Below are 25,623 nucleotides of genomic sequence, written 5' to 3'. Positions count from 1 at the left end.
CTGCAGCAGACCCTGGGTCTTCAGTGGATGCTGAGAGGCCTTGGGATGCTAGGCTCTGCTCCCCCCGAGGGGACAGCTATGGCCCTACCCTGCCCAGCATCAGCTCTTCTGCTCCAGAGGCCTCAGCCCCAGGCCGGGGAGCACACAGGAGGGGGGCGCAGCGCTGTCTGAGGGAATTAAACAGGGACACACCGTTTGGAAAGACATTTTAGTGAGGACGCCGGAGCTCTCGCCCCGGTCCTCTCGGCACTAGTGAAGAGAGAGGCCATCCTGTGGCGACCTCGGTGGGGTCAGGGAGCTGTTTGGTCCCGCGAAGAGGCAGTTTAGCTTGGGCTTCAGATCATTCCACACTTTGCTCATCTGCAGGAGGACAGGGAGCAGAAGGCTGTGAGCAAGGCTAGCCCCTGACTGACGCACAAGTGTCACCTGGGTGTCCCACTCACCTGGGGGCACCCTAGGGGCCACTGATCCCAGATTTAGATTTATCTCCTTATCCTAGAATCACCTGGGGGTCCCACTAAAAAGAGGTTCCTGAGTTCAGGCCTCCAAAGATTCTGACTTAAGGGTCTTACGTAGGAGCTGTGCCCCACAACTCACATCTTGAAAAAATATTCAAGATGTTTCTGGCACAATCTGTTTTCGACCAAGATTTAAACTGTCCACTGGCTGGGTCAGTAAGAACGGTCTCCCAACAGAAAGGGTAATCTCCATCTTCTATCCTACCCAACCTCCAAGCCATTGCCGCTGACCTTTCTCAACCAGGGATCTGAGTTCATTTTACACTCTGTTCACCAAACAGCCCCTGCACCCACCCCCTTGTGCCCTCCCTGGCTGCACACAGGCTCCATCAGAGCCTGAGAAACCCTCTCTGGGGACCTCCCGGGATCTCCCAATAGCCCGTGTCATTCCTGGTGACAAGGTCAGGTCTAGTGTACCCCCAGCCATAGACCCTGGAACAGAGTGGCTCTCAGGCAGCCCATTACCCACTGAGTCCCCAGGTCGATCTTAGAAGTTTGAGTCATGTTTTATGTCATTTTTCAGAGAGGGACGGCGGGCCACAAAGATGAAATGAGCCAATAAGTCCCTAAGAGGTCACAGAGAGTTGGGATTTGAGGCAGTGTTTGATAAATTCTGTGCCTGAACTCCCCTCACTGTGCCAAGGAGCTGGAGGGGGCCACTGGTAGACTTGCCCCCTCCTCCAAAGGGACTGTGCTCCCAGTGTTAACAAGAGGCCTCGAAGGCACCTAGGACAGAGACTACCAGAAAGCAGGAGTGTGGGAACCACACAGTGGAAGCAGTCTACGGCTGGGGGTACACTAGACCTGACCTTGTCACCAGGAATGACACGGGCTATTGGGAGATCCCGGGAAGTCCCCAGAGAGGGTTTCTCAGGCTCTGATGGAACCTGTGTGCAGCCAGGGAGGGCACAAGGGGGTGGGTGCAGGGGCTGTTTGGTGAATAGAGTGTAAAATGAACTCAGATCCCTGGTTGAGAAAGGTCAGCGGCAATGGCTTGGAGGTTGGGTAGGATAGAAGATGGAGATTACCCTTTTTTTTTTATAGAGGCATGTTTTATTTATTTATTTGCTTGTTTGTTTGTTTATACATGCACTGGGTACAGTCAGAAGCGCGGGAGGGTGAGAGAATTCACCAGAGCCAGAGCAGGGAGCAGAGCAGGCAGAAGGACCGAAGCACACTGCTGAGGGGAGCAGCGGGCGGCAGGAGAGGTCTGCGCGCCATGCGGGACCCTCCTGCAGTGGCTGGGGAGCAGCCGGGGATCGAACCGGCACCGCAGAGGCCATGGGCAGCTTCGCAACCCAGCGCTCAACCGCTGCACCACCAGGGAGGCCCGAGATTACCTTTTCTGTTGGGAGACCGTTCTTACTGACCCAGCTAGTGGACAGTTTCAATCTTGGTCGAAAACAGATTGTGCCAGAAACATCTTGAATTGGGGGTATTCTTGAGATTGGGGGTATTCGGTCCTGGTCAGGCACCATATTCCAGGCTTCTCAGTGATACATATATGCCGTCATTTGAAGAGGTGAGCAAAGCATCAAAGACATGAGTTACATGCCTCTAAACAAGGGGACCAGGCAGCTGTTACATGAGCTTAGAGCATCATGACAAGCACGACATTTCTTTCAAAAAGCACAGGAGATGCCTTGTGGGGGAAGCTGGCAGGGTTTTCAGGAAGACACTTAGCAATGGTATCCCTTAATTCCTCAACCTGATTCCACACCATGTCCTTTCTCAAATTCTTTCAGTTCTCAGGGACCCTACATGCTTTACTTCTGACTTATGAAATCCCTCCAGAAGATACAGAATAGCTCCTTTACAGCCTCAGCTGCTCCTCCCACCACGATGATGGATCACAAGGACAATTTCTCAACCATGGTTCTGGCTCCCTACAAGAGCCTGCTAACTCTCCTAAGTACCTCTCCCAAGAAAGCTGAGAAAGGAGAGCTGCTGGCCCAGGTGGATGGCATGGGTGAGACCTACCTCCTTATGCCCTTGGATCTGAGAGTTGACGAAGGCCCCGAGAATGTGGGAGGTGAGGGGCAGGTAAACGTGCACTAGCTGCGTCTCCTGGTGTAGGCAGTACAGGGAGAAGTAGTTCCGAAGCTCCATGGTCTGGATCGCATTCTCCTGCTGCATAGAAAAGAGCCCATTGGCACCTGGGCCGCAGACACAGGATGGAGGGCCCCACAGCCCACACTGTCATCTTCCAAGTCCCAGGGCTCCAGCCCGTCCTCCTATAAATGCTGAACCAAGTCCTACAAGACATCCTTTTGCCCAGGGCAGAGAGACCACTATGAAGGGGAAGATAAGCTGCTGTGGGCACCCGCATGGGTGGCTTTCCCACACCTGTATCACAGCCCACAAGCTTGTCACACCAGCTGTTACTGTGTTACTTAAAAGTCCTTAGCTCCCAGATTCTGACCTTCTGGAAGTCAACCCAAGGATGTCTGGGAGTACAGCTCCATGATCCCCCAGCTCCATGTTCTCCAAGCACTCTCAGGCTGCCCAGCGTGTCACCCACCCCCAGGAAGCAGACCCAGGCTGCCTCACTCTCCTGTGCCCAAGCTAAGACTACCTCCACAATGCGGGACTCCAGCTGCTCCACAGACTCGGGCTCACGGCTCTGCACAGCGGCGCTCATCATCTGCCTCTTCATCAGGCTGTACTTGTGCAGGGCACGCTGGTGTTTGTGCAGCACACCCTTCTCGTGCCGCTCACACAAGTCCTGTGGGAGGGAGGTGGCACTTGCCCACTTGCCCCAGTACTCTGAGCCATTAGTCCATGAAGTTAGGAATGGATGTGGGCCATCAGGCTCAAGGCCCAGACTCAAAAGTCAGTGCTGGCCCCACCCCAGTGTGAGAAGCCTTTTCTAAGAATGGCTTTCCCTCTTCAGAAACAGCTCACACAAACTCTCCTCACTTCCCATGTGGAAAGAAAGCACAAATCAGTGGTTTGGGTCAGCAGACCGAGGGTTGAACCATGAAGGATGGCAGTGCAAGGCAGCACCACAAACCAGAACCCATGTAAAACAGGCTCCATTTATAGCCCAGAATACTGGGACAGCTCTAGACCTCGGACTCTAATGCTGTCCAATTCCAGAAAGTAGATGTACCTTCAGCAGGAGACCAAATAGTCTCCATAATGAAGATATAATAGCATTTCTCTGGAGGCCCCAAAGTAATCCCAATCACATCTGTGGGACATGGCAGCCATAGGTCAAGTGGCCAGAACTTTCAGGGCCACCTCACTACCTGGCCACCTCACTCAACAGGAATGCCTTCTAGAACATTCCCACAGCACTGGGCCAGCTCTCCTTGAGTCAAGCTCAGCATGAAGTGTTTCTCTGGCTTCACAGGCGATCCATTCTCTCACTGACAGATACCTAACAGAGAGCTGCCCTCCAACTTCTTGGAATCTCTCCCACTGGAAGGGGAGAGTGCCCTCCTTATTGGACCAGCCCCTCATACTCACACTCACACACCTGCACATACACTCATGCACACATGCTCACTCACACACTCCTTCACAATCATACACACATACATGTTCACACCCATACACACTAACACATACATACACTCTCACAGATACCCTCACACTCTCTCTCATACACACTCTTACCCACTCACACACGCACCCTCCAGGTCACACTCCCTCTTTTCTTAGCGAGGAGAAGCCAGTGGTCATCTGTATACCAGCAGGGGTCCAAAGTCAGAGTGCTCAGCAGAGCCTGCCCCGGGGAAAAATAGCAGAAGCCACCTTCCCTAGGAAGCTCTGCCTCTTGACTCTCCACTCCCCTGGAAAATCCTCAGACTCTAAAATAAGCTCTGCCCTCGCCAAGGAGCAGCCAAGACTCACTTTGTAGGATTGCAGCAAGTCCAAGAAGAGGTTCAATTTCTCCACTACATCATTCTCCTCCTGTTTGCCCTAAAAACAAGGGTGAGTTAGCCAACACAGAGCACACACAGGACCTGAGACCCAGCCCAGTGCCACATCCATCCGCAGCCTGGGCTGGCTCCTCCCCAGAACCACCACCAGCTCTGCAGACGAGCCCTCCACATGACAGCCCACCGGAATCCATACCCCAGTCCACCAGCTCAGGTCCCAGTAGTTTGATGAGAACCAAGGTCCTGGCTCCCAGAGCCACCTGCCCACATACTCAACGTATTCAGCACTGCCTGGCCTCCACCCACACTCCAAAACCAAAGTCCCCAGAGAGAACCAGAGAGAACCCACCACAGAACAGCTTTGAAACCAGCATCACAGAAAACTCAAGTTTCCATTTGAAGCTGTTGGATGTGTTGAAAAGGGGAAAGAAATGGGAGAGATGTTGGAGGGTCATCTGAATTTTAATAAAAGGGAAAATAAACAGGTTGGCGGGGAAAGGGTTTGTGAAGGTGCTGGAGAGTCTGCAGCTGCAGAAGTGCTGCACATGAAACACTCAGGTCGGGGTAAGTGAACAAAGCTGTTTCCATGCTTAGGCTGACTGAGGAGAAAAAGCACCTCAGCTCAGGAAGGCCAAGGCCCGGCACAAGGGCAAGGAGAGGGGAGGGTGGGCCACACGGGGCCTCTCTCTTGTGGATCCCATGTATATCTTTGCACAATACAACAGTGTGCTGGAAAGAAACCAGGAGATGCCTGGCAAGCCCCACACAGCACATTCCTGAAACCATAGACGTCGTCAGCCACATAGAGAGGCAACCGTGGTAGTAGCATGGGGTGTCCCTGGTAGTAACAGGGGTAAAGCCCTGCTCCTGAAGCTTCCCAGAACATGGGCCAGTGCCGTTGAGTCAAACATGACCTCACCCCTAGATCACAAACTGTACATCAGACTTGGTGCAGGGAGAGTGCAACCAGAGGCAGCAGGAGACCGAAGATGAAAGAAGGGCAAAGCTGACAGTTATACAAGTTCTAGACTCTGAGTGGGGGCTCCATTCAGGCTCTCAAACCAACTTGGGGAACCCTAAGACCTTTCAAGCCTCAAATTACTGAGCTTGGAGTTTCTCAGTACTCAATCCCACACACACCACCAAGATTCTAACCAATGTGGTTACAGGTTTTCAAAACTCAGACAGGAAACACCAGGTGGCAAGGTGCCTTGTTCCCAGTTTAGTGGGCGAGGGATCAGAAGAATGGAGGTTTCCCCTCTGGAAGCACCAAGGGGCTCGGGAGTCCTTCCTGTTCCGGACTTTAGCTGCCAAGTCCCATTTCCGGTCGGAAGCGGCACAAGACCCTAGACCCACCAACGCATATACCTTTACTAAAGGCACACTTTTGTCACCTTGGAAAAAACAGTAAGATCCTACTTTGAGTCTCACTCATCTTGTTGGCATTAGTTATCTAGGTCTCCTGACAGGTCTGAGAGTATAAAACCAGGATGTAAACAGAGAATTTAGAAAAGTAACCCTCGATGTCTTTACTGGTAGGGCGAGAGTTGGAATGGGACTGCAGCCATTTTCTGTATAAGTCCTGATGGGTTGTTTGTCTGATCCAGTTTCCCATGAAAATGATATTCCTTTCACTGTGGCTTGAAAAACCACCAAGGACAGTGAAGGGTATTCAGGAAACAGCACCTCTTCAGACAGGAAATTTCACGGCGCATTCACAAGCTATCGGAGAATATTGCAGCCGATAAGGACTTCAGACTCCAGACTTCTACCCCTCAGACGCCTGCCTGCCTGCCTGCTCTCCCTCCTCAAGGTGAAAATAGCATCTGATCATCTAGGTGGGTACTTCCACTGCCCTCCACATAACACCAGGGGATTCATGATACCTTCCCCTGCCAGGAGGTGATCTGCTGAAGGAACCGTGTGGGCCAAGAGCCTAGGTTCCTGTAACCATGGATAGCTTCATTATTACATTTTACAGACTGAGCTTTGAGTAAAGGTTCAACAGGTCAAATAAAATTTTTCATGATTTAGTCCAACTCCTTTGTTTTTCATCAATGGGAAAACAGGTCTAGGGACCAAAGTAAGCTGAAAAGTGCCAGCACTATACACTGACTGGGCATAGAGCAGTCCCAGGCTCCTGTCAAACCCTCAACACCATGTTCCTGGTCCTCATGGGCACCTCAGACCTGGAGATGGATCAGGCCCAAGGCCAGTTCTCAGAGATACCAATGCTCTACTACACTCAGGTTCAAAAAAGAATAAATAGGCACCAGCAGTGGGGTGGAGGTGAGGGGGGAGGGGGGGAAATGACAATGGCAGAACGATCCATAGCAGCATTGAGATCAAATACCCTCTCGGAGTAGCAGACCTCTCCTGTTGTGCCCACTGCTCCCCTCAGCAGTGTATTTCAGTCATCTGCCTGTTCTGCTCCCCGCTCTGTCTCTGGTGAATCCTTTCACCCTCCCACACCTCTGGCCTGTACCCCAGCTCTTGTAGAAAAATAAATAAATCTTTAAAAAAAAAAAAGAATTATTAAAATTCCCTCTAAGCACTGAGACACCTAAGACTGGTCACCTAAGTCCCCTCAAGCCTGAAAAGTCCCCAGTTCCACAGTCAGCAGTCACTTGTCACTGTGGCTCTAACTTGATACTAAGGAGTGTCACGTCTCAGACACAGGCAGTAAGGCCTCCACAATCACATCATTTCAATTTCTTTAAAACCATCTATGAGCAGCCTAAAGCCCATTTTCCCCAAGAGCTAGGCAGCAAATGTTTACATTCAAAATTATGTAACTTTTTTATAACAGGAAAGTTCCCAGGTGAACATAAAGATGTTTGATAGTAAACACTGTATCTTCAAATTAATCCCCAGCCAGTATAGCATTCTTTGCAGATTTCTAAAAATAGCACCTGCCAGTACAGCAGAAGCACTTCCTGAAGTTAATTGGGTATCCAGGGTGGAAGGAGGGAGCCTCACAGTGCAGGGAGCTCTGTCGCACTCGTTGACTAGGACAGCAAAAAGGGAACTATCTGGTCTACCCAGAAGTGTGCTCGGAAGTCCAAGATTACATTTCCAAGGACGGATTATATCTTCTAACCTTAGCAAAATGAGCTCACAAGAGATCAGATCCAATTTATTTTTCTCATCAGCAACCCTCCAAAGAGGGTAAATGGCTCAGGAGAAGCCACCCAGAACAGATGGGGACATGCAGGTCTGGACAAGATCAACTCTCCATTCACTCAGGACTTGGAACTTTGAAGCCCATCTCAAAAGACAATCCATGGGCCTCCCCCGTGGCGCAGCAGATTGGGTGCAGTGCTATGAAGCTGTCCACAGCCTCTGCAGCACAGGTTCGATTCCCAGCCGGCCAGGGAGATACCCACATGGCGCGGCAGACCTCTCCTGTCTCACCCGCTGCTCCCCTCAGCAGTGCTTTCTGTCGTCTGCCTGTTCGGCTCCCCGCTCTGTCTCTGGTGAATTCTCTCACCCTCCCATGCCTCTGACCTGTACCCCAGTTCTTGTATAAATAAAAAAAATAAATCTGTAAATAAATCTATAATAAATAAATAAAAATAACATAAAAAGACGATCCCACAAGTCAAGGCATAGAATGTTCTTTGGAACAGGCGCCATGGAGAACAAATTCACTCACCTGCTGTGCAGCCTTGTCAGCGAGCAACGCAAATTCAACAGACAGGCCTTTCAGAGCCTGTTTAAGGGACCCCCAGGTGCTACTGTTCAGAGTGGCCCAGGAAGGGAGCGGGGTTGTGTCAGACCCTAAAGCACTAGAGAAAAGGAAACACAGGAGAGGAGACACTCAGGGCCTGGAAGCTGACCACACAGTCCAACCTGACACCTCCCTTTCCCTAAACCCAGGGTGGCTTGTGTATCTCCTAACCTAGACCCTTGCTGCTCTGACTGGTCCTCAGGGAAATCTGGGAGTCTGTTAGAAAGGCAAAATCTCATACACACCCCCTCTACTGAACCAATTCTGAACAAGCCCCTAGGTGACACGTGTGCACTTGTAGATTTAAGAGTGCAATTCTGGGGGACTTTGGGGCAGGCCAGAGGCCTAGCGAATGTCTCACAACTCTTTCCCATGACCCCAGCAAAGGAAGCATAGGCAGCCATGGGGTCCTTTCCCAAGTCAAATGGATCTTTTTGTAAGTCTAACCCTGACAATGGGAAAAATACCATGTAAGAAACTGCAAACAAGTGTATTTCGTCAGTCTGCCTGTTCTGTTTCCTGCTCTGTCTCTGGTGAATCCTCTTACCCTCCCGCGCATTGGCCTGTACCCTGGGTTTTGTATAAAATAAAAAATATATACATTTAAAAAAAAAGAAAGAAACTGCAAACATCTGTGGAAGTGGAATCCATATTTCTCTGCCTAAATTCTCTACCTTTTTCCTTCTAAATATGAGCCCCTTCCCTCCAGCCCTTTTCCCTCTTTGGAGGGAATCAGGTCAGATCAAGGGTTATGGTAACAAATGCACTTGCTACTCCAAGCCTGCCTCCAAAGTCTAAAGACCCCTCCCCACTGAGCCCCAACAGAACCTAATGGTCACCTGCCTTAACTCCTTCCCGAATATGAGAAGGTCAGCAGCATTGTCAATGGCCCTTGATGCAATTCGCTCGGCCCGATCTCGAAGTTTATAAAAGCTGTTATAGATATTTCGAATCAGCTCCCGGCTAATAGCAAACTGAGCCTGGACGTCAGCTGGGAGGAAGTCCTGACAGGGTGAGGAGAGAGAAGACTATATTAGAGACATGAAATGTCTTCAAGAAAAGACAACCAACAGAGAGAAACAATCTAACAGACTGAATAGGCAGATGAGACAAGACTCCCAGGTCCCAATGCTACAGAGTCTGCACTGGGCCTTTCTTCTTAGAAACAAAAGCACTGTCACTCACACACTACAAGCGCTAAGCTGCATGTCCTGTGGGATTATGAACACAATGTCCACAGCAGTTTGATCAAACTGGAGGTTCTAACAAAAACACACAAATAATCACCTTCAAACTAGAATTGATGAATGTAAAGTGCTGAGGGGAAGGTGTGCTGTATTCTTCATTTATTCCCAAAGAATTAACTTTTCACCAGTGTTAATATCAGCCACATATTAGAGTTTACTAATGTTAATATATTAACTACTATTAACTGCATAATGCTTGAAAGCAGAAAGTTTAGGAAATAAAATGAAGGTAAAAGAGTATGTTTTTGTGTGAAGCAGTTTTGTTTTGTTTTTGAGATGCAGTTTAAGAAGGGGAAAAAAGGGCCTCCCTCGTGGCACAGGCAGTTGAGCACTGCACTGTGAAGCTGTCTGCAGCCTCTGCAACGCGGGTTCGATCCTGGCTAGTCAGCAAGAATCCCACATGAGGAAGCAGACCTCTCCTGTCTCGCCCTCTGCTCCCCTCAGCAGTGTATTTCGTCAGTCTACTGTTCTGTTCCCCTCTCTGTCTCTGGTGAATCCTCTCACCCTCCCATGCATCTGGCCTGTACCCAGTTCTTGTATAAATAAATTAAAAAAAAAGGGGGGGGTGGGCCTCCCCTTGTGGTGCAGCGGTTGAGCGTTGGGTTGCGAGGCTGCCTGCAGCCTCTGCAGCGCCAGTTTGATCCCTGGCCACCAACAAGGGTCCCACAAAAAAAAAAAAAAGGGGGAGGGAGAAAAACTAACAAATTAATCCTTTTTAGGTAATGCAACAACCAATCTCCTGAAATCCTGAGAGTTGGTAACCAAGTCTATGTTCATCTAAGTCACAAAAAACCTCAGGATACTATAAAAGACCTGTTGGGCACTGAGGTCAAACAGAGCTCAGGACAACCAGATCCTGCTGCTTCAAAATTGGGGACCTTGGCACATAACAGCTCTGGGCCAGTTCACTCATCTGTAAAATGAGCATAATGCCTGCTGTTGAAGAGCAACTGGAATGAGGGTTAAATGGGAAAAGCATACAGTGGATCTTAGCAAAATCCCTGGCAAGCAATAGAGGCAAAATAAATATTATTAATTAGTAAGACTGTTATTGCTCTGGTTAAGGGGGGAATAATCAGAATTAGAAAAATACCTTGGCCCGAGTAGCTAGCTTACAATTCATGAATTCGTCTCCAACACACTGAGCTGATTCTTTCAACTTGTTCTGCACATCCTGCAAAAGGAAAAAATAAACAACTTGACCCTCTACTAGCCACAAAAAGAAAAAATCGGTGAGACCAATTAAGAACATAAAAACAAGATGCAGGCCTTCCTAGAGGGAATGTTTCCTTTTACATGAATGTTCCATAATCTCTTTATTGTCTCTTCATTTTTTCCCCATTGACCTTAAACGTTAGGGTGATCTTCCACAGAAAAGACGGCCTGACTTAAGAGCGGCACATGAACCTTCAGCTCTGACAGAGTTTTCTTCACTGAGGGACATCAGTACTTCAGATGGAGGTGGGATTCCCCAGCATCTGTCAGGTCCCATGTGAGGCAACAGACAGGAAAGCTGGGGTCTCCTCCTTCCTGTGAGCAGATCCATGGGACCAGGGCGTGACATCTGGGGTCTGCAGTCTGCCCTCCAAAAGGGGGCCCCATAGCAAAGCCTAGCCTTAAGATATGGTCCCTACAAAGAGCGACAGAAAATAGGCAGAGATTCTAACACAGGACTGCTTATGAATAAAGGGATCTAGAATTTTAGAGATGCCTTAATTATCATCAGTGCCAATGCTCTCATTTTACCAAAAGAGAAAAAAGAGCCCAGGAACGCCCTATCTGTGCAAAGGCAGGGGAACAAAGCAGCTGAATGCCCCAGAACAGGGTATTGCTGACTCTGAGCCTGCAGCACCTCCCCCACTTTCCTTTCCTATCTTGAGCCACACAGCTCCCATGTCCTGCCACATTCCTCTGTTGGCAGTAAATATCCCTGTTCTAAGGGAAGCTACCCCTCACCCCTGGGTCAGCAGACCTACACTTCCAGCTTACCAGCAGACCAAAGGTCTCAACAAGCAACTGCTGAGTGTCTGGCATGGGTCCAATGAAAGGGGCCGCCCTCTCAAGGAGGTCAAGTGTGAGAAGGAAGCAGCCTCACATGGCTTGGTCTTCCTGCATCTTCCTATAGCAGAGATGGGGGGTAGGTAGGTCCCTGCTCCAGAAGGGCTCCTCTAATGGGGGAGATATATCTACTCCACCAGAGTAGCCCCTTGTCAGAGCCCCTCATCGCCCAGACCCACAGTGAGAGGATTTGTTGGGCAAAACCTCTCTTCCTCCAGATAAGCTGGCAGCCCTGGGACAACAGTGCCTGGCAAGGTGGTTCCTTGTTCCCTAAGCAGGAACGAGGCCTTCGCCTCAGCTCTAATCAGGACTACATGGTGCTCTTTGCAGAGAGAAACTGCCTCTCAGTTCCTTAGATCAACTTATATACAGTGACTTCCCAGGACACAGTCTGTCCTGCAGCTCTGCTAGGGACACCCAGCTTTTGTCTCCAAAGGAACTTGGTGAGACCTGACCTATTTAATGTGACCGCTCACATCTCCAATGAGACTGCTCCGAGAACCTGCCACCCTACATGCATACACAAAACCCAGCAAAACCAAAACCTCACCGCCTCTTAAAATAATCTTCAACCTGCTATTTGGGAAGGACAGAAATCTAATTGATGTCAGCTACAGGTAAAATAGATCCCCTTCAGGGGGTGCAAACAAAGGGAATTATAGGAGAGCCCCAAAAGAAAAGCAAACCTAAGATGAATGTCAAGGTTTTGGGAACTTGTCAGGAGATATACTTACGGAGCCACCAAAGGACAGGAATAGCTTGAGGACAGCATCCTCGGAGAAGCGGGGATGCCGGGCCACCAGGTTGATAAAGCGCTTCAGAGCTCTCCTCCGGGCCTCAATGAATTCCTTGTCAGCTAAAGACAGCACAGGGTTACCATGAGCCGGGGGTACTGGCACTCTCAGGGAGAGACCTGACTCTCAGCCCAGTGAGAGGTTCTCGCTAGGAGTACTGCCTGGGGTGTGCCATACAACACACTAGGGCATTGAATGAAACCCTGGGAGGCTGCAGGAGAAACAGCAACAGAATCCCCAACTCTATGTCCTGCCCCCACAAACACATATGAATTCGGAAACCACTGGCGAAAACCAGAGCCTAGTTGTTTTTTTTTAAAAGATTTATTTATTTATGCATATAAAAACTGGGGCACAGGCCAGAGGTGAGGGAGGTGAGAGAATTCACCACAGACAGAGCAGGGAACAGAACAGGCAGATAGACCAAAGTATACTGCTGAGGGGAGCAGCGGGAGAGTCAGGAGAAGTCTGCTGCGCCATGTGGGTAGCTCCCTGGCTGGGGCTCGAACTCGCACTGCAGAGGCTCTGGACAGCTTCACAGTGCTGTGCTTAACCCCTTGCACCACCAGAGAGGCCCAACCTATTTGTTTTTACCAAGAGCACTGGGGTTCAAGCTTGAGCCCCTACTTTGATCATGTAAGTTAGACAGACACATCACAATCCCCCTCTGGAGCTTCTCTAAGACAAATGAGGGCTGCAACACAATTACATTCACTCAACCATTATAACTCACTTGGTAATGGAACCAATTATTATTGCTTGCCATTCAGGTAAAGTATTTTCACTTCAAGGAGGAAAGAGTATAAATTGATGTACTTATTTTTATAAGTTATTGAAAAATTTAGTGGGATCAGGTTCCCTGGCCCTCTCCTGACCACCAAGCAGGCTCCTGTAGAAGGCCACACTTTCATAACTACTGAGACACATGACGAAAAATATGCAGGCAGTTTCTAGGCTTTAAACACTTTCGATACTTTGATTTTGACGCTTGGATTTTAGTAAGCATTCACCTACCCCCAAAACCCTTTCTGATCTCTACTGCCCTTAGCATTCTTTCCCCCTTCAATGTGATGTGAATAATCTGTTCTATGGATTTCACATGGAGCAAGAAGGCAATGGTATCACAGGTTTTGCCCACTAACAAAGTAGAGCGCTCTTGTATTGGCATGATCTGGTAGGTTATTTCTGGAGTCTGGGATCTTTATTACCATTTTTTTTTAAAGATTTATTTATTTATACAAGCACTGGGGTACAGGCCAGAGGCACGGGAGGGTGAGAGAATCTACCCGAGACAGAGCAGGGAGCAGAACAGGCAGAAGGACCGAAATACACTGCTCAGGGGAGCAGCAGGCAACACAGGAGAGGTCTGCCGCGCCATGTGGGAATCTCCCCGGCCGGCCAGGAATCAAAAAGGTGCCGCGAAGGCTGCAGACAGCTTCACAGCGCTTCGCTCAACCCGCTGCGCCACCAGGGAGGCCCTACCATTAATTTAAAATGACAGAATTTGTTGCATTCCCAGATTCAAAAAATAAAGTATCAAATCATACCAAATAGGAAAATTCTACTTTTTGATAGTGGGGGGAACCTGTTATCAGGTTCTGAGCTAGTAAGTGAACATGAGAGGCAGGGTATTCATGTGCAATTTTGAAAGTTTTCAGAATGCTGTAAACTGGATTGCCCTGTTAAATCTCAATTTAGTTCCTCATAGTTACTTCAGAATCATTGGGGAAATTTAGCAGAATATCAACTGGTCAGGGGCCTCCCGGGGGGCACCGGGGGTAAGTCTCAGCCAGCCACCATAGCATGAGTTCAATCCCTGGCCAGGAAGCTACCCACATGGCGCAGCAGATCTCTCCTATCTCGCCCGCTGCTCCCCTCAGCAGTGTGTTTCGTCGGTCTGCCTGTTCTGTTCCCCACTCTGTCTCTGGTAATCCTCTCACCCACCCCCCTCACCACTGGCCTACACCCCCAGTTCATGTATGCATAAACAAAAGTAAATCTTGAAGAAAAAATACAAAAACAGAAAAGCAACTGGTCAGCTTTGTGCACTTATCTATTGACCAAGTTTTATCTGATTTGAGAAAAGGACTGGGGGAGAGAAGTTCCAAGTCCTAATAGAAGGTACCTGCCACCTCTGGCTCTGAAACTTGAGGTGAAGCAGGCCAGTGTACAAGGGGCCTGCCAGGACCTGTGATCTCTCATCTACCTGAGGTAATACAGGTGAAGCAATTAAGATGTGGGCAACATGTGAAGATTTTTATATCCTTGAAGCTGCAGTTCAGACTGCCTACCTTACCTTTAGTCCATCTCTTCCCGAGATCACCTAACAGTCTGATGGAACCATGATCAAGGTTCATGCCACTCTGCAAAAGCAGGCAAAGCAAACTGCCTGCATTACCACAACCAGCACTGTTGGGCCCCACGCCCTCCAGAAAGGGAACTGGGGTGCATTCTTTCACTCTTGCACAAGTGGGGAGCTCCCTACATGACACCTGGCCCTGCTATTTCAGACCTGGGCTCTAAGCCACAGCTGCTGCCTACCATTCCACTAGAGGATGCAGAAGAAGATAGAAGACGGGTCATGACTTGGGACCACAGCACCCTTTCTCACCCCCACCTCTAGCAAATCCAGTTTTACCTCCCAGCATTCTCTTGGGGGGAAGGGCTGGCACCATGCGGTATGGGAACTTCTGCAGCAGCATTTCATGGAAGACCACAAAATCATTGTACCGCCTGTACACAGAGGACTTGAAGCGCTGGAAGAGAAAACACTTAGGGTTCAATGTGATGGCAGCAACTATCACATTTCACGATCTCCCCTAACCTTATCTTTCCATCACTAGATAGAACACATGGAAATACTATTTCTCAATCTCTCATCTTCTCCCACCAGGCCTTTACCAAAAGGAAAATATCCTATTTCCTATAGAAATCCTTAGATTATGGTAATACAACTTCTTAACACTGTATAGCTCTAGCTTCATTTTCAACTACGTTTATGGATCTTCTGAAAGAAACAAGACTCAAGAGCTTTCACCTTCTAAGGTGGGCATCCATCCTGCCCTTGAAAGGTAATACATCAGAGTAATGTATTTCTTCATTTAGGACAGGTCATCAACAAACATCTTCAAATACACATTTCAAATGATGTTGAAACAGTATCACTGCTGCATCCTATTACAGACCTAACTCTCTAAAAGCAGACCAAACGCTGAATACGAAGACTGAACTTAGTGGGGCAGATAGCTGACAGAATGAAATTTCCTGCAAATGCCACTCTAAGACCAATCATTGATAAACCCTCAGGTTCCACCAGGTTATCGTCCTATTCAATCTGAATCTAACATGAAAGCTTACAAGAGAAATCTGCAAGAGCAGGTGAAAAGTAAATATGCTACACTGATTACTAACTCATAGTACTAAGTAAAAGAAGCCAGCCTGAAAGGCTCCATACTCTTTGATTCCAACTTTATGGCATTCTGGAAAAGGCAAGAGTGGGGAGACAATAATAGGATCAGTGGTAGCCAGAGGTTACGAAGAAGGAGGGATGAACAGGTAGAGCTCACAGAATTTTCAGGGCAGTGAAACTACTCAGTATGATGCTATAATAATGGCTCCATGTCATACATTTGTCAACCCCAAAATGTACCACACCAAGAGTGAACCCTAATGGAAGCTAGAACCTTTGGGTGATAATGATGTGTTAATATCATTTCACTGGAGGTAACTAAACATCCTTCTCTGGTGCGAGATGTTGATAGTGGGGAAGGCACAAGTGGGAGGAAGGGGGTAGGTCACAAGTATATGGGAATTATGTGTCCTTTCCACTCAGTTCTGCCGTGAATCTAAAACTACCTCCCAAAATACAAAGTCTATTTAAAAACTTAGCTATACTATATGAAGGAGAAATATGAAGTCAAGTGTGTCCACCTCCATTCTAGACAGTGGACAACATGCCACGTCTGTACTTACTGCAAACACCGCCAGAACGATGCACAGGGCACCAAGAGAAAATGTAGAGCCCAAGAGGCTTCCCCATGTGTGCAAACATTTGTGGGTGTCTCTTTACACACAGTTCAGAAACTGACCTGGCAAAATTAACCTTCTTCTAAAAATGGCCGCTATCAGGCAACTAACTTACATAAGAAATGGGTGTTTCAACGAGATGGGAAAAAGGTCAAGCTGCACTGGTGGAGACAGCAGCTTCTACCACACTCAGCCCTGAGGAAGGAAGCCCAGAAGAAAGACCTGTGCAACTTCACCTCTCCCGCCTGAACTTGCTTCTCACCTCCTGCCAACCGAGGCTCAACAGGCCAGAACCATAGTGACAGAAGACTCCAACACTGTCCTCAAAATTATTCCAAGATTCCTATCCTCTCTGACCTCTGCATTCTCCCTCGGCAATGACACTGATGCACTTAGTCACAGGCTTAGGTCACTGCAGCCTTAAAACATAAAAATTCTGTGATTCTCAAAGAACACACAGCAAACAGGCATACTGGGGGAACAGTTGTTATGTTCTGAAAACAAGGTTTTTTACCTGAATGGTGAATGTTCAGGCTTTCCAGCAAAAGCCCTGGTAATGCTGTCTGCCCCCTGCACAGGCATGTGAATTCCCCACAAACAAGGTGAAGCAAGATAGGGAAATATAAAGCATGAAGGGGCACAGATCAATGCCACTAACGCCACATGGTTCTACACTTCATGGGCCACCCTAGTGCCAGGTGTCTGATTAGCTCTGTGGGGTGTGCCTAATAGGAAGGCAGCACTATTAAAGGGGATTAGACACTTACCGATTCTGCCCACAAATCTTATTGGCCATTTGGAGTCCATATTCTACAAAGTCCACAGTCTAATCCCCAGCGATTTCCCACTGTCATACAGCCACCACCAAGCTGGCCTGGCAGAGTTTATGCTCTGCTTCTTAAGCAGCAGATCCCAGGGCATAAGGATGGGGCAGCAGCTGAGGTGGATGAGGGTGTGGCAGAAGCAAAGCAACATGCAGGGAGCACACACTTTGGAAAAGTTCACTGGGCAACTTGGCGCTCTGCCATCTGGTTTGGGAATCACTTTGAAGCTGAGCACCCTAGCTAGCTCTCTGTCCTCTCAGTCCTTCTGCCCCAGATCCCACCCCTCCCTTACCTGGCTGGAAACCTCATATTCCACATGCTTCAGGAAGAGTCCCTTCTTCTCAGGAATGAGTTCCACCTGCACGGTGTCCCTGGCCAGCAGCTCCTGCAGGGTGTATGAGAGCAGCAGTGGGTTCCCCTGTGGCATCTGCATTCGATTGGGGTCCGGGTTCCTCAACTTGTTGACCTGAGGTGTGAGTACGTCTGGAAAACAGGAGGAGAATGCCCACTAAAAACAACTGCTCAGAAAGTGTAGACTCCTCCAGCCTGGCCTCTCTCTGCTCCGCTAGCTCAGCACAAGGACTCTGGCCAGGTCCCGCAGCCCAATCCCAGACCTGCCAAGTCACACTGCAGTCTTGGAGTCATGTTCAGGGGCACATCCTCTCTGGGCCTGACAATCACCACACTGGGGCCTCCATGCTTTGAACCAGCAAGTATACCCCCCATTTCTAAAACTGTCAAATCTAGCTGTCAACTTGGGGGAAGAAAAAGAAGTTTATGTGCAAAAAGAGTCCTTCTCTCTAGAGTAAAGGGGTTAAAACAAAAGAAATTAGCTGCAAGATTTCCTAGATGTTCCCATGTTTCTCCAGTCAACACATATTACCTACCTTCATCTGCTGATGCCATCATTTTGATCTGCAAACAGTCTACCTGCCTGCTTAGAACTAGGCTTCCTGATCATACAAAGCAAAGAATCAATCCCTAAAACACTGAAGCTTCCTTACAGACAAGAAGCCACCCAGGCAGCATTCAAAGAACAGCAAAAGACAACTCAAAGAGATTTTATGCCTGACAACCTGCAAACAAGCAAGGAAATCATGTGAAAAAGTGAATTTGGTTTTTAGTATAGAGAGGGTTCTACAAAGATGATGTTCTTTCACAGTTAAAAAGTAAAGTATCCCACAGGGGGAAAATCTCATTCCAGTTAACACTTCTATAAATAAGTGCAACAAAACATAATTTTCTTTTTTCTTTTCTCTTTAAATGTTACACAATGTGTTCTACAGTATGACTTATTTCTTAGGGTAAGTCTTCTGGTGCAAGATTCTATTGCATTCTAAAACAAAATTAATGACTAGGTGACTTCACCTGTGAAATTACTCAGCAGTTTCCAATTTAAAATGTAGCTGCCTTTGATTGACCTTAAAGCTCAGGAAAAAAATAAAACTAAGGCCTTAATGCTTACTGGGGAATCCCCACAAAGCCTCATTAAAAACTCCACTCAAAAACCACAACCTGCTCTAACACAGTGAGGTCGCCTTCACCAGGGTATTGGAAGACACTGTGAGCTTTCTATTGTAGGTTTCATCTGTTCCTTTTTAAGTTGACTTTCTTGTATTGTTGATATAATGTCCATAATATGCAGAGCAGCATATGCTACTTATTAAAATGTGTTTAAAAGACATGTATGTGTGTATATGAATGTACACGAGTATGGTGTGCATGAGGTGTGAGTGTATATGTGTGTGAATGTGCATGAGTGTGTGTGTACATTATTGCCCTGGGTCATGAGTTTGTATGCTGAGTATGTGTGTATATGGGGATATTTGTATGTGTGAGTGTTCCTGTACGTGAGTGTGTGTATATGTATGAGTGTGCATACACATGTATTGAGTTGTGTATGTGACTGTATGTGTATGAATATGTGTATATAGGTATATATGAGAGTGTTTGTGCACTAAGAGTTCTCAAATACCTAATGGCAAAAATGTATGAAGACCACAGCAACCAAGTCATCTCAAGAACCCAGCCTCCTGTCTGTATAAAAATATTTTGATAGCCTTAAAACTGTGTTTACTGGGCTTCCCTGGTGGCGCAGGCGGTTGAGCGCAGCACTGTGAAGCTGCCTGCAGCCTCTGCAGTGCCAGTTCGATCCCCGCCAGCCTGGGAGCAATGCACATGGCGAGCAGACCCCTCCTGTATCGCCCGCTGCTCCCATCAGCAGTGTGTTTCATCAGTCTGCCTGTTCTGCTTCTCGCTCTGTCTCTGGTGAATCCTCTCACCCTCCCATGAATCTGGCCTGTACCTCGGTTCTTGTATAAAATAAAATAAATCTTTAAAGAAAAAAAAACTGTGTTTACAATCTCTTTATGGACCACATATATCCTCAATGAGCCAACAGCTGTTAGGTAAAGTACCCTCTCTGGGGAATACCATGAGCTAAGACAGGGTTCGGGCATTAATTCATCTATCCATTCAGCAGACAGTTACTGTCCGTACACCACTGCCGGCACAATCTCTAAGTATCAAAACTCTGGGGACAAAGAGGGTTGTCACAGTACCCTGAGAATTAGAGAATAGAAGCCTCAAGATAGGCCTAGAATGTAAACTCCAAAAGGGGAGGGATTTAAGTGACTATTCTTGACCACATACCAGCTGCTAGAAGTCAGGTAAGCAGCAGAGGCTCAAGATATGCTTGATGAACGAAAATTTACCAATATTTGTTCTATTTTTCAGGAATGAACAACAAAGCATCTCTGGGGGGATGCAAATGCTTATTAACTAGAGCATAAAATAGAAAAACAAAAGTAATAAAATTAAAAGGATATTGGGGAAGAACATTTTTATCAGCAGAAATAATTGAAAATTATATATCTGATAAGGGACTTGTATCTGTAATACATAAAGATGCTTATAACTCAGTAAAAGGCGGGAGAAGGAAAGGATCCAATTTAAGAATAGGCAAAAGATTTGAAAAGACATTTTTCCAAAGAAGAATCATAAACAGCCAGCAAACACATGAAAAGATGTCATTAACTGTCACAGAGCGCAAATTAGGTCACAGAAAGATAGGCAGCATTATTCATAAGAGTCAAAAATCGGAACAACCCAAATAGCCATCAACTGAGGAATGAATTTTAAAAAATTTTAATATTTAAATTTAAATTTTAAAATTTAAATATAATGGAATATTATTCAATCATAAAAAGAAATGGGATGCAATTCATGCTACAACATGATGAACCTTGAAAACATCATGGTAAATAAGAGCATTAAAAAAAAGGCGGGGTGGGCCTCCCTGGTGGCGCAGCGGTTGAACGCTGGGTTGCGAAGCTGCCCGCAGCCTCTGCAGCACCAGCTTGATCCCCGGCTGCTCACCGGCCACCAGAGGAGGGTCCCACAAGGCGCATAGACCTCTCCTGCCGCCCGCTGCTCCCCTCAGCAGTGTGCTTCGGTCCTTTTGCCTGCTCTGCTCCCCACTCTGGCTCTGGTGAATTCTCTCACCCTCCCGCGCTTCTGACTGTACCCCGTGCTTGTACAAATAAATAAAATAAAAATAAATAAATAAATATAAAAAATAAATATTTTTAAAAAATAAAATAAAATAAAAATAAATAAATAAAACGTGGGGTGATTCCAGCCAGGCAAATTTATAGAAGCAGAAAGATGAGTGTTAGCCTAGGGCCAGAGAGGGAATGGGATAGGGAAGGGCTGCAGAGGAATAGGGGTTTGTTTACGGGATTAGAAAATGCTCTAAACTGATTAACATGCACAATTGAATATTATAAAAACCTCTGTATTGTACACATTAAATGAGTGAATTATATGGTATGTAAATGTTATCTCTATAACTTCTTAAATATAAAGGTTAGGTGACATCCTTAAGAATGGCAGAGTAGGCTGCCTGCTCTGCTCCCCGCTCTGGCTCTGGTGAATTCTCTTACCCTCCCGCGCTTCTGACTGTACCCAGTGCTTGTATACATAAATAAATAAAAATAAATCTTAAAAAAAAAAAAGAATGGCAGAGTAGGGACTCCCCGATGGTGCAGCGGGTCGGGCACATTGCTGTGAAGCTGTCCGCAGCCTCTGCAGCGCAGGTATGATTCCCAATCAGCCAGGGAGATACCCACATGGTGCAGCAGACCTCTCCTGTCTCACCCACTGCTCCTCTCAGCAGTGCTTTTGGTCCGTCTGCCTATTCTGCTCCCCACTCTGTCTCTGGTGAATCCTTTCACCTTCCCGTGCCTCTGGCCTGTACCCCAGCTTCTGTATAAATAAATCTTTAAAAAAAAAAAAAAGAATGGCAGAGTAAAGAATTCAAAAATCCTCTCTTCCACAAAAGCAATGAAAACAGTGACCAAAACTGTCAGGTTCAATTTTTCTCAGAACACTAGAAATTGACCAAAATTTTTAACAATCTAGGTATAATTACTTCTGTAATTAGTTAAATTAAAATGAGGTCACACTGGGGTAGGGTGAGCCCTTATGCAGTATGACTGAAGTTCTCAGAAGAGAAGACCACATTAAGACACAGACACACAGGAGAAAGCCAGGTGACACCGGAGGCAGAGACTGAGGTGCTACAAGATCAAACCAAGAACTATTCGTCACCACCAGGAGGTAGAAGCAGCAGGAAAGATTCTCCCTTATATATTTCAGAGGGAGTGTATCCCTGACCATGATGATGGAAACTTAGAGTAGAAAAATTAAGGATGGAAGGTCTCACAAGGACATACACCAGAGGTGGGGGTAGGGATGGTTAATAAATCATAACTTAACCAGTTATAGAAGGTTCCAGGAATCTGAGGTGGGTCAGGAAAGATGATCAGCCAGAGGTGGAGGCAAAGAGGGCTATTGATCTAAGAAAACCAACCCAGTCTGATCCCAAGGTGATAATTTCCATAATAATTCCATCAAGAACATCATAAAAGGATACCCCCTGCCCTGGCAAAATGCAGCTCTTGCCTTTTAAGACTGCCACCTTTGACTAATCAGGTATCTCTGTCCTTGTTCTCCTTTCCTCAATAAACTTGCCGTGTGCAGGTAAATGAGAATGTCTGCTGAATTCTTTCTCAGAGGGACCCAAGAACCCCACACACCAAACCCCATCATCTGAACTCCATTAACCACACCTTGATTTCAGACTTCTGGCTTCCAGAACCGTTAGATTAAATTTCTGTTGTTTCAAGACACCAAATTTGTGGTACTTTTGTTGTAGCAGTCACAGGAAACTCATACATACAAGAGACTTTACAGAAAAAGTTCAGAAAAGTCACTGAATAAACAACAAAGGTAAACAGCAATGCCTGGAGGAGGAAGGAAAATCTGATTTCCAGAGTAGCCACATTAAATATAATTTAAATTGTCCAGTTTGTAAAACATGCAAAGAAACAGGAAAGTATGGCCAAATACAGAGGATAAACTATCAAAATTGTCCCCGAGGAAGCCCAGACATTGAACTTATTAGACAAATGCCTTAAGCCAGTTGTTTTAAATACAAAAGGAAGCCATCTCTAAATAACCATGGAATGAATAATAAATAAGAACTAAGGAAAAGTATGAGAACAGAAAATAATTTTTAGAAGAACCAGATTAAAACTGCAGCTGAACAGTTCAATGACAAATGAGAAATTCACTACAGTGGCATGGCAGCAGATTTGAGTAGGCAGAAGAAAGGATCAGCAAACGAAGACAGGGCAGGTGAGAGCATCCAATATGAGGGACAGAAAGAAAAAAGAATGTACAAAATGAGCAGATCCTCAGAGGCCTGTGGATACTATCAACTGTATCCACAAAACCATAATGAGAGTTCCAAAGGAGAGAGGACTGGAAGGAAAACTTGACTATATAACAGTCAAAATTTCCCCAAATTTGAGTATAAAAATCCAAGAAATTAAAAAATTCCAATGAAGACAAACTCAAAGAGATCCACAGCAAGACAGAAAGTGATTAAACTGCTTGAACTGTCCAAAGACCAAGAGAAAATCCTAAAAGCACCAGGGAGGAGCTGCTCATCAACCACAAAGGAGCCTTATTAAGATGAGCAGCTGACTTCTCAACAGAAACCACAGAGATCAAAGATAGGATGGCCAAGTGCTATAAGAGAGAGTCAGCTAAGAATTTCACATCCAGCAAAGCCATGCTCCAAAAATCAAGGAGAAATCAAGATATTTCACGGCCCCCGCCCAAAGTGAGAAAGTTCAGTTCAATTTAGTAGCTAGACCTTCCCTACAAGAAATGAACCTATATGAAGAAATACACAGCCCTAGTAACAGTAACTACAGTAGTAAATATAAAAGATAGTAAAAATGTGCAATTTTTATATAGCTGATTTAAAAGACAACAATGCACAAAGCAATAATTATAAATTCACTTTGATAGGTAAATAATTTTATAGATGCAATTTTTATGATGCTAACAGCACAGAGGAGGAGTTATATAAGGAATGGCATTATAGATGGAGCAAAGCTTTTCTATACTACTGAAATTAAATTGGTATTAACTCAAACTGATTATTACAGCTAAGATGTTAATTGTACCTCCAAGAACAATCACTAAGAAAATAACAAATAGTAATCAAAACAACAACAGAATTAAAAAGATACACTAGAAATATTTAATGTAAAAGAAGGCAGTAATGGAAGAACAGAAGGAAAATAAAAAGTATGGGGGGGAAGAAATTTGGGGAACACCAACAGCTCTCTATTAAATTTTTAAAATTTCTCTATTAAGCATGTATTAATTTTTTATTTTCCTGATGAATAAAACAATATTCCTAGATGGAACATAAACTCAGTAATGATTACCAAATGACCACATGCTGCTGAAAAATGTGAACTTTGATCACAAGAGAATTTAAAAGACACATTTTATTTTTTTTTTATGTATCTCATCATATGTATTTTTTTTTATTTTTTTTAAATAATAAATTTTATTTTTATATTCCCCCATACAATTGCAAATGCCCCATTCTGACCCCAATCCCTCCCCTCCCGGCCCCCACCCCCCAAAAAGTGTCTCTGGTTCATAGTTTTTTGTTGATTTTGATTTTCACTTTCTTATAGTTATTCATTTTCCTGGTCCCTTATTTAAGTTTTCTAGATTCCTGCTATGAGTGAGACCATCCGGTATTTTTCTTTTTCTTTTTGGCTTATTTTGCTGAGCATGATCCCTTCCAGCGCCATCCATGTTGCTGCAAATTGCATGTGTTTATCTTTTTTGAATGCTGAGTAATATTCCATGGTATATATGTACCACATCTTCTTGATCCAGTCATCTATTTTTGGGCATTTGGGCTGTTTCCAAAGCTTAGCTATTGTAAATAGTGCTGCTATAAACATATGGGGTGCAGGTGTTCTTTGGAATTGATGTTTCTGTGTCCTTTGGGTAAATACCTAGGAGTGTAATTGCTGGATCATATGGAAGCTCTATATTTAGTAGGTCCAGAAATCGCCACACAGCTCTCCATAGTGGTTGGGCCAGTTTGCACTCCCAAAAACACATTTTAAATCAAAGATACCACTCACTTGATCTGTCTCAAATACCTTAAGAATAACCCCTTTGTAGGCACTTCAGTCATAAGAAAGTTACAATTGCAACTATCAATTAACTAAGTTAAGACAGTTATATCTTCAAAAAAAAATTTAGATGACAAGGGAAAAAATGTCAGTCTGGTCACATTGTCACGTGATAGACTGCACACTGAGAAAGGGCAGGAGGAAGATTCTGGTTTTCCATGGGAGTGAAGTGTTAAGTTCACTGACAAGCCTTGAATACTCTTATCAGACACCCTCTTACACCTCAAGTAGCCCATGAGGCTAGTGCCTGAAGAAGCCCTGTGCACCAACCCAGGCTCCACATGGATCAGCAGGTATGTCACTTCCTAACTGCATGGTCCAACGAGTGACCACCTCTGAGCTTACTGTCTATAATCATAAAATTGGTTCAGGATGCCCACACCCAGGACCACCATCCCATCTGCCCGCTAGTAACTGCAACAGCCCTTACAGGTATCTCTAATATCCTACCTCCTGACTCAAACCCTCTGGCACAAAACTGCTCTGCTGTGGGGTTCAGACCCACCTAGAACCTGGAGCTGGAAGCTCTGCTCTTGGCATGTCACTCACTGTCATGCTGAGACAGGAGGCAGCTCTCAGATCTACAGGTGCCCCAGGATAATGTCATAGGAATGGATGCTGTGGGGACTAAGTGAGCGACAGAGCTGAAAATAACTGCAACACAAAACATCCAGTAAATCCCCTTATCTCCCTTCTAGATTTATGATGTTCCAATGCAAAAAGAGCTTTAAATTCAATAAAACAGAATGTGTTCCTCATAACAATGGGCTGGCCAGGGACCAAGGCCAGACAAGTGACAAGGGTAAGGCCACCCTCCACTCCTCTGTGGCTGTCTTGCTGCCCCCAACAAAGATGTGCTGGCTCCGGAATGGCTGCAAGGGCTGGCGGGTGTCACAGAACAGCACACTGATGGTGAGCTGCCTCACTCCCGGGTCAGCCACTATACCCTGTGGGGCCGCAAG

General features: G+C 46.1%; 1 protein-coding gene across 1 annotated transcript in view; it reads right to left on the bottom strand.

Annotated features, from left to right (window-relative positions):
• Positions 1-249: 249 nt before the first annotated feature.
• The window catches only part of SNX8 (sorting nexin 8), a gene marked incomplete at both ends in the record, with an annotated part of 42,889 nt that continues 17,515 nt past the window's right edge, over positions 250-25,623 (bottom strand). Inside the window, 10 exons of the mRNA XM_084249607.1 lie at positions 250-360; positions 2,499-2,648; positions 3,094-3,243; positions 4,377-4,445; positions 8,061-8,193; positions 8,979-9,139; positions 10,476-10,556; positions 12,175-12,296; positions 14,873-14,990; positions 17,377-17,567. Coding sequence (XP_084105733.1) covers positions 250-360; positions 2,499-2,648; positions 3,094-3,243; positions 4,377-4,445; positions 8,061-8,193; positions 8,979-9,139; positions 10,476-10,556; positions 12,175-12,296; positions 14,873-14,990; positions 17,377-17,567 — 1,286 coding nt within the window. The remainder of the gene's footprint in view (positions 361-2,498; positions 2,649-3,093; positions 3,244-4,376; positions 4,446-8,060; positions 8,194-8,978; positions 9,140-10,475; positions 10,557-12,174; positions 12,297-14,872; positions 14,991-17,376; positions 17,568-25,623) is intronic.

The sequence above is a fragment of the Talpa europaea genome (assembly GCF_964194135.1).
Source record: "Talpa europaea genome assembly, chromosome: 12".
Taxonomy (NCBI): Eukaryota; Metazoa; Chordata; class Mammalia; order Eulipotyphla; family Talpidae; genus Talpa; species Talpa europaea.
This window is presented reverse-complemented; position numbering and strand designations above follow the sequence as displayed.